This window comes from Fukomys damarensis, unplaced genomic scaffold (genome assembly GCF_012274545.1).
Source record: "Fukomys damarensis isolate Sample0158 unplaced genomic scaffold, DMR_v1.0_HiC HiC_scaffold_28, whole genome shotgun sequence".
Taxonomy (NCBI): Eukaryota; Metazoa; Chordata; class Mammalia; order Rodentia; family Bathyergidae; genus Fukomys; species Fukomys damarensis.
The window spans coordinates 10,134,858-10,144,731 of NW_022900940.1; the positions used below are offsets into that span (position 1 = coordinate 10,134,858).

At 34.4% G+C, this 9,874-nt stretch overlaps 1 protein-coding gene across 7 annotated transcripts in view; it reads left to right on the forward strand.

Annotated features, from left to right (window-relative positions):
• Cntn6 (contactin 6) overlaps positions 1-9,244 on the forward strand; it is a 291,448-nt gene extending 282,204 nt beyond the window's left edge. For all 7 annotated transcript variants that reach the window (XM_033757030.1, XM_033757032.1, XM_033757034.1 and 4 more), the window contains 3 exons: positions 6,365-6,477; positions 7,226-7,394; positions 8,430-9,244. In XM_033757030.1, coding sequence (XP_033612921.1) covers positions 6,365-6,477; positions 7,226-7,394; positions 8,430-8,533 — 386 coding nt within the window. In that variant the 3' untranslated portion in view covers positions 8,534-9,244. The remainder of the gene's footprint in view (positions 1-6,364; positions 6,478-7,225; positions 7,395-8,429) is intronic.
• Positions 9,245-9,874: the final 630 nt, after the last annotated feature.

Genomic DNA, 9,874 nt, shown 5'->3' on the forward strand with positions numbered 1-9,874 from the left:
ATGCACATATTTAACAGGCAGCAGGTTTTAAGTGAAGGTTAGCATTTCTTTAATCATCCATCATCTTTCTTGATTAGAAACTAACAAAAACCTTTGTGGTTCCTAATATTTTCTATTTTAACATTTCTTGAATTTGGCTTTCACCAGCCTGTAAGCTTGAGTGTAGTAATTCATAAAATAGGCAGCAAGGATTCAAGAATGAGAAGGTCATACAAATCTCCATCCCATTGTTTTGGAATGCCGTCCAAACCTGCAATTTTATTTTTTGACATTCCATGTCATAAACATTGTGAAAATAAGATAGAAAGGTTTCCAACTGCTGTTGTAAAGAATAGTCACAAGCAGTATTTTAAAATATACAAAAATGGGTCGATTGGGTGGGAGTCAAAATACTGGCAAGAGCTGCCCTATCTTTGGAAGATGTAAAGAAGAATCTGTGTCCTTGAGTTTTCTAGTGTGTAGAAATCTGCACCCACTTCCTCTTGCTTCCAACTTCTTTCTCCATTTGCAAGACCAACAATGTGGGGAATCTATTAATCTCTTTCTAAGTCTGACCCTTTGCTTCTGTGAGCACAGATCCTCCAACTCTAACTCTCTTGCCTGTTTCATTTCTTCTTAAATACACAACCCACTGGAATAATACAGAATTTTTTCTCTAGCTCAGGACCCTTAGTTACATGTGTGAACTCTTCTTTGCCACAAAATAATAGAGTGCCAGACTCTTGGGATTAGGACATGTTTGGGAGGCCCTTATTCTGCCTCTGCCTACCATGATTGTAGAATTGTGAATGCTAACGCCTCCCAAACTTGTATTAATCTTTTCACATCATATTTTACTTGGTTATACAACAAATCAAGGGATTTGGTTTCCTGATTCCTAGATATGCTTAGGAAATTTTGTTATGAAGCTTTTTGACACTATAAATATGAAATTTATTTATTCCATGACCTCTGTCTTAGTTTGTAACTTTTCTCTCTGGCCATATAGTCTCTTTCCCTGTGGACACTGAAATCTTTGGTCTAAATCTTGAATTTCTCTGAGATTTTTCTTCCTAAAATGCCTCTTTTGTCCCCAAATGGTCATTGTTTTATCCATCTGAAAAAAGAAGAGTAAAAAGATGATGTTTTAGGTCTCACACAATTTTTTTTTTGAAGTTCTTTTGTATACCATTCCTCATCTAGCCTCGGTATCTCTAGACTCACTGATGCCTTGAAATTTAACATTCTCTTCATGTATTTTCTTCATGTATTTCAGTCTATAAAATCCCTCCTGTGTCTATTATCAGCCAGATATCTTTTCTATTGCTCTATAACTTTCCCAATGTACACGTTCATGTATTTATATTTAAGGGAAAAGTTATCATGTGTTTGTTGTGTTTTGTTTTGTTTTTTTGGTACTGGGAGTCAAATTTGGGTCCTTGAGCTTGCGGAAAAAGGCAGCAGAACCACTGAGCTAAATCCCTGGCCCTTTGGCTTATTGTTAATGTCAGAAAGAGTTATAAAGAGACTTTAGAGCGAGTGAAGTGTGAATGTAAATCCTAGCTCAGCCATGTATGATCTAAGTGACAGGTCTAATCATTTGATAATTCTGAATGTTCTATCTGCTTTGTAAAGCAGAGATGGTGGTACTCACCTCTAGAGTTTGCTTAAACAACTACAAGATACAACATAACCAAAGGTGACACCGTAGCTGATGTGCAACGAGTGATCATGCATAGCAATGTGTACTTTACTTCTGTAGAGACGACTTTACCTTTTTTGCATTTTTTAAAGTGTGAAAACTCAGCTATATGTTACTTGATTTATCTTTAGAAATTTGTTGCAGAAATTTTCTTTAGCAGTCATCAAAGGACATGCAAAGCATAGATGAGAAATGGCTTGAATGAAATATTGAAAATAGTCCTGATTCCAAGAGCTAGCCTTGCATTTGTTTGATTTTCCATGTCTTTGAGATGACATAGTCTAAATTGTTGGGAAGCCCAAAAATTCTGCATCCATCGCACAAAGTGTCACGATCTAGAATCTCAGTCTGATGTTTTATTTTTTTCTTGTAAAGCCTGAAAAAGCAGAGCACACCTTTACCAAAATCTCTGCTTATTTTAACTGGCTAAGCTAAAGATAAGTCAGAACCTTTTTATAGTGTGACGGTTCAGTCATCCACTCAAGAAGCAGTGTTTCCCATAGCCACACAGTGGCTTAAAAGCTAAGATCCTTGCTTTCAGGCAATTTCTCTTCTAGTGAAAAAATAGCACCCCCGCCAAAAAGGAGAAAGACAAAGAAATGAAATAATTATAGGCTTTTTAAAAAAATCCATGACAAAAATAAGTAATAGCTGAGATACACATAAGAAGGACCGTCTGTGTATTTGGTATGACCTGAAAGATCTAAAGAGTTAGCAGACAAAAGAACTAGCATATGCAGAGATTCTTAAATGGGTTATTATTGCGACAGTAGATGATAGTGTGTTGTTTTTCTGTATCAGTGATTCACTTGTAAGTACCGCAACTTAGGGAAAAGGGGGCATTTCCAGTGGGTACCATTCAAACATCACCTACATGGAATTTAGGTTTAAAATGAAAGAAACAAAAATATTTACATCATTTGCAAAAGGAAAAAAAATCCTGCTTATGTAGAAAGGCATATTCAGATACAGTAAAGTAAGTGTTTGTAAATTTTGGCATAATTTGGCCCCTGACGTTGTCTGACTAGCATTCTGTACTGGATTCTTTCTTGCTGTAAATATGCAATCAATCCATATTTAGACATAAAGGAAGCATGAAGCTTTTATTCCATCTTGCAGTTATGTTCTTTCTCTTTTGCCCAAATGTCAACCCCATGCTGTTACTTAGAAGTGTAACATAAGAAGTTGTTTTTGAATTGAGTTCACAGTGTGAACGACAGTTGAATATAAATGCCATCTACAGAAAAATTGATTACAGGAAAACCATTAGAGCTGTGGAGGGCTACTTTAATGTTGCTCTGTCATTTGATTAATAGAAAATGATTTAGTCTTTGGAAATTGCCTGAAAAGTTTTAAAAAATAGAAAAACTATTTGTTTGTTTAATTTACTATTGACAAACTTGGTACAAACATCACGACATGTGTTTCTTCTTATCCATGTGAGAGTTTTGCTTTTATGGTAATAGAAATTTTAGTTTTATTATAGATATTTGCATATACTTTAATCAGCTGCATCTAACCAGACCTGTTAAGAGTAGTCATATTAAAGTAATAGCATTCTAAAGCAGCTTAAATAAATGTTTTATATTTGTTTGTTTGTTTGTTTTGATGCTAAATATATAATATTGACCTTGTGAAAACATTCATGGATAGGGATAAGAAACATAGACTATAAGAAATTCCCAGCTAATTAGCTAAAACTTCCCTCATTTTATCCTCTTTTGAAAAAAGGATGTAAAGGAAGCAAATGGGCGATATTATTAAAAGTCAATCTTAAATACAATGCTAACTACATTTAGGAAGTGGATCATTCACAGACTTTGGAATTATATTATTAGTAACAAACACTTTGAACATAATTCAATAATAGGTTATATCATAATACCACAGTAGAGAACTGTTCCTCTTAGCAAAGAGTTTTAACATTTATTGAGTTTTTGAAGATTTACCACTGGCAAACTGAAGAATGTTACATATTTTATTTCACATAAATGAAGAAGATTAGAAAGGAGTGATCCGTGTCATGTCAAAGATAAGAAAACTGGGACCTGTTGAAAAGATTTGATACAAATTTATGTCTGTTTGTCCTCAAAAGTGAATTCTTTCTCCACTCTCCCCCATAATAAGTGAAATAAAAGATCCCAAGTAATCCACATAACGGGCCATTCACACCAGTATACTCATTCCTGGTAGTCTTCCTCGTTTTATGGCCATGGGATGTAATGCTTCTGCTTTGAAAGAGGAGATAAATGCAGACATAGGAATGGTATGCCTATTGCCATGGTCACAGACTGCTCCTCTCGTCCCACACAGTAGGCAAAAGTCAATTCTTTGTCTCCCTGCCTGTTGCTTCACCAGTGGACTCATAACGTTGAAAACAACATTTTTCTCTAAAACAAACAGACCCAGCAATAAATGAAACCTTTAGAATCCCTCCTAGTGACAACTGAAGGAGTGAGTTTATATTTTCCTCTGTATTGATTGCATGATGCTATTAACGCTAGTGTTTAGTTTTAAAGAGTAGACATAAAAAAGAAATGTTCCCAAAGAGTATACTAGATATTAAAACTGTGATATCTTGTGAGATGTTTTAATATTACCTCTTTTATAGCTGAGCTTTGGGATAAATTAAAATAGGATAGTTACAAAATCATTATTCCTGTCATAATAATGTGAAAGCATTATTCAGAAATAAAGGTATTAATAGGCATGTACTGTGTATTTACTAAGAATAGAAATTTCTTACCTTTAATTGTGGTTGGGTTTTTATTTAAAAATACTGCAAGACATGCTTGATCCACTTGTCCTGCCCATCTTATAAGTGTATGAATTGCTGTGGATCTGATCATGGAAATGGAACTGATCATAGGACAGTGTAGTGAATGGATTGGCCACATTGTTTTGCCAATGAATCTGCCCACAACACAATACACAACTGATATGACATGAAAGAAAGCACATAGGATCTTGAGCACTTTTCTTAACTATCTGATTGCACTCATTGTTTAAATGCCTCCTATGTGCCCATTATGTTTTAGTGACTAGTAATAAGGACTTGAACATGGCACATGCTCTCAAGAAATTATAGAAGCATATGCCAAAAACAATGATATTTCAGTGTGATAAATCTGCTGAGCCACATAGGAGCATACATAAAACGTTTCTCTACCTACCATATCCCAAATTTGGCACAAGTGGCTGAGTGTACAACGGATGTCCCAGTGGGATACAAGAAAATGTATAGTAGCACAATGAGAGACACACCAGATGAACCAAAGTGTTAGTCTTGCAAGTGATCTATAAGAGAGGAAACAATTTGAGTCAAAACTCCGAAGAAATCATTTTCATTTTCATTAGTCTTATAATGACTTTTAGAGCTCATTTAGCTTTAAAAATTCAAAAAAGATGCCAAAAGCATCTTGCTGGGCAATTTTATCTTTGCTTCTGCTTTTCAGTTAAATTATTTTAATTCTCTCCTATTTTTTAAATCTCAAAAATAATTATGTGGACTCAAATCATTGAGAAACAGCATGTCATCATAGAGAAATACAAACAGGAGATTGGAAACCAAAAGACCAGGTGTCTGATTGACTTTGCTATTTATGAGCTGTATACTTTTGGATAATTGACTTACCAAACTGGTATCTAGGTTTCTTATATGTAAATTTCTCTAGTTGGGAAGAATCCATTATTTAGTAGACTATTTATAAATCCTTCCTCCTTTCTTTACTTCTCAATATCTCTATCCTAGAAAATATTAGTTTTAAGGAAATGGTTAACACCAGTTTTGATTTAGAGATATATTATGGGATTTGTGAATCTCTAGGTTCCCAACAGTTCTGTTTATATTACAGTACATGTATAACTCTAACGTTCCACACAGTTGATTGCACTAAAATACATATTTGGCCAAATCAAGGAAATAATCTATTTTCTCATAGAAATTCTAGCCTGAACTATCTCTGAATAGAGGAGACTTCAAACTTTATGTATTTTGCACAGCTGAGATTTCTGTCACACACACTGAGAATGACAAAAAGCCCTTGACAATGTGAACATGCAGTAGATACTGCTACAAAAAGCAGAGAGAGAATGAATGTCTTGGTTATAAGATTGTTTTGTCACTTGAAGTTCTGGTGCATTCTACCGCGAGTTCCAAGAGTTGCTCTATATGCTTAAAAATCCATTATGAATATTTTGCTTAAAATTCTTGAGTTAGTTTTGTTACAGCTAAACAGTACCAACCAATAAAATATTAAAATAAAAGTCTACTGTATTAGAATGAATACCACTTTACTTGTATACATACATAAAAGAATTGCAACCTGAACCTGTTTTACATGATCATTGACTGATAGCTAAATGCAACAATAGATAATAGGACCTCATATATTAATATAGGATAGAGTAAACAAACCAACAGCCATTATATATAAATGAATACAGGATATTCAGCAAGCCATTATTAATTCTTAAGTCTATCATGAAGATACTCTCCCAAATGACCAGAATTTGAAGAAAGTTGCTTACTCTGATTAGTATTAATGCATTTCAAATAACATCAAAAACATTTAGTTCCTTCTATGCTAATTATGGAAGATTTGTATTTCACTTTCATGTTGATTCATCAGACAGTGACCATGAGCTGATTCATATTCACTTGGATTTGATTATCTTTTAAAGCTCCAAGCCAACCACCAGCGAACATTGCCTGGAAGCTGTCAAACTCTAAATTATGCTTGAACTGGGAGCATGTAAAAACTATGGAAAACGAGTCTGAGGTTTTGGGCTATAAGGTGAGTAGTTTTCTCTTAAATTGTGTCAGTTATGTTTCTAAAGAATCAGATATGTCACAGCCATACAGAAGAAAAATTTTATGCTATGGAAATATAGGAATATTTTTAAATAAAATTGTTTGAAAATGCCATTGCTGCTTTTAAATTCTTCGTTGAAAATGTTTTATGTTTGAATCCCATAATATATTATAAAATATTTTTAAAATTCAATATTTATTTTTTTGTTCAAGGGACTCCCTTTGCCATTAAAAGATAATGCAATAGTGGGGCATAGATATAGGATATGAACAATGTCAAATAATATATTCAAGTGAAATTTATAGAAGATAGGCTGTAGATGATGTGCTCCTTTAACAACATAAAAGGGAACCTAATCATCAAATAACAGAGAAAATTTCATGTCTATCAGTGGCAATAGTCAGCCTCTCTTGGAAGATGCATATATTCACATTTTTTATCCAAACTAACCACTGTAAGCATGCTAGTTAGTGCTTGATTGCACAACATGCACTAGGGATAAAAACCTCCAGGTACTTGATGATTAGAAATTAATCTACTCTTATTTCTGCCAAAATACAAATCCTTTTCTCAAGAGCAAATTAAAGAAGAGACATCACCTGAGTACACCATTTCTATGTGACGTGCACAGTGGTTATAATGATATGCCTGACCCTGTTCTATAAGCGTGTCTGAAAGTTACAAAAGCAACAGAAGAGTCCATATTAATTTGATGCACCATTTTATTCAGATTCTGTATCGGCAAAACAGACAGAGTAAAACTCATATTTTGGAAACAAATAATACATCCGCTGAGTTACTGGTTCCATTTGAAGAAGACTACTTGATTGAAATAAGAACTGTCAGTGATGGCGGAGATGGAAGCAGCAGTGAGGAGATTAGGATTCCCAAAATGTCAAGTAAGTTCAGTCACCAGGCTGCTGTAAACTTTGAATCTAGACAGTTGCAATATGAAATCTGCACTCCAAGAAACTTTCCAAATCTTATTAAAATGTTGAGTTAAAAAAATAAAAGGGATGTTTCCATTTTCAATCGTGACCAAAGATGATGGGCCAATTTTTCTTTAAATAATCTTTGAAATTTTCACCCAATTATAAGTTTGTTTTATGCTTCCTCATTTGAAAATAAAAAGACAGAGGCCAGGGATCTGGCTCAGTGATTCTGCTGCCTGCCTTGCAAGCACAAGGGCCCAAGTTCGACCCCCAATACCACAAATAAATAAAAAGAAAGAAAGAAAGAAAAACAACTATATATATTTGGTACATAACATCACAATTTATTCTATTGGCACAGAACTTAGTTTTTCTGTAAATGTTCAAAGGAATAAGAAGCCTGTATACATGTACCCTTCTTTCTGTAAGCATGACAGACACCACCCATCAATCATTGCATTCATGTACAGCTGAATTATAACCTTCAAATTCTCCTCAGTAAGGGTCTCTAAGCAGGCCAAAATCAGTCCGTCAGAGTTAGCATGTAATAATTTACTGTTTTTGATTTAGAGGAACTATGCACTTACCTGGCTGAAGCCCTGACTAGGTGCAAGTCATTAGCTACCAAAAGGATGGCTAATTTGAATCTGCACTTCAAACATGCTTTAGCAATTTTGGAATTTTTCTTTTCAATTTTTTTTTTCTTTTTTTGGTACCAGGGATTGAACTCAAGACCTTGCGCTTGTGAGGCAGGCAGCAGAACCACTGACCTAAATCCCCAGTCCCTGAAATTTTCCTTTTGGATTTTTACATTTAGCACAGACATCCTAGAGCAGACAGTAAGGATATTTCTTAAAATTAAATATAATGTAATTAAGTAAGTGTGATAAGATATATAATTAGAAGAGAACTATGAACATGTATCTTGTGGTTTGAAGAATTAATCTAGCAAAATATTTTACTTTTTCACAACATATTCTGATTTATGTTTATATTTTGCAGGTTTGAGTTCCAGAGGAAATCACGTCATAGAACCTAATGCCCATTTCCTGCCAGTTGTTGTTGTGACTTTTTACTGTTTTGCTATTGAGCCACTTATAAGATGAATAAAACTGTAAATCTGTGGAAGTTTTCTGCAAGTGAATCATTCTGTAAATATGCTGTCCAACTTCTGTCTCAAGGCACATTCTTAATACAGACTTCTTTGGAAAGAAAAAAAAATGTATATTACTAAGATCTTGTAAATATCTGTGGTACATTAATAAAGCAATTTTAACCCCTTTTGAATTTTAAAATTCACATGTGATTATGTATGTTTCAAGGTTCCAAGTCAATCTGTGAAGGTGTAACTGTTGTGTCTTTCAAGTAACTTACAGAAAGAGTGTGGCATAAATAAGTTCCCATGATGACAATGACTGATACAAAATAGGTTTGAATCTAAGTGCTTTTTTTTTTTGTTTTGTTTTGTTTTGGTACCAGGTATCAAACTCAGGACCTTGCACTCACAAGGCAGGCACAGTGCCACAGAGCTAAATCCCTTGCCCAAATCAAGTGCTTTTTAATATACTCCAGGAAATTTATTTCATCATGTAAAATTTCACCCTAATTCAAAATAAATTTTAATTAATTGTTTATAGTGGGGATTCTTTAAAAATATCAGCTATTCTGAAGCATGGTATGGTTTTTTCTCTTAAGTTGGAACAAAACTATTAAAATATTTTAATATCATGATGATTTTCTCAGCTCACTTCTTAGAAGATTCAATAGTGATTATGAAGAATAAGGGCCAGGGATTTAGCTTAGTGGTTCCACCACTTGCCTTGCAAGTGAAAGGACTCGAGTTCAATCCCCAGTAGCAAAACAATACAAAAAAAAGAAGGGAGTGCTATGAAGAAAAAAAGTTTTGCCCCCCTCCCCCACCAAAAAAGCTGCTGGGTGTGGTGGCTCATGCCTGTGATCCCAGCACTCGGAGGCTTAGGCAGGAGGATCTCTTTGAGTTTGAGACCAGCCTGGGCTACATAGTGAATTCCAGGTCAGTCTCAACTACATAGTGAGACCCTGTCCCAAAAAACAAAAATAAAACAAACAAAAAAGCTAAAAGAACACCCATTTCATATAATCATCGGACAATTCTGATACATAGTACAAAAATTTGTTTATGGTAAAATTAACTCTTGATGATTCCATGTTATGCTAAGTTAAAGTTGTGTGAATAAGTCTCAGGTAATTGCTACAAACTGATAACGCTGTTTGTGACTTTATTCTTATACAATAAAGAAATCTGGGAACAGAATTGTTTAGCCAGGTTTTCTACATTTTGGTCAAAATAACCCTGCATCAAAAAAGATTTAGAAAGATGTGTAGGTTGACACGCTCCCATGATCCAGTTCAGGTAGGGGCCTCAATTCTTGGAATTGCACAATCTGGAGAAACCTTAAAGTGAATGC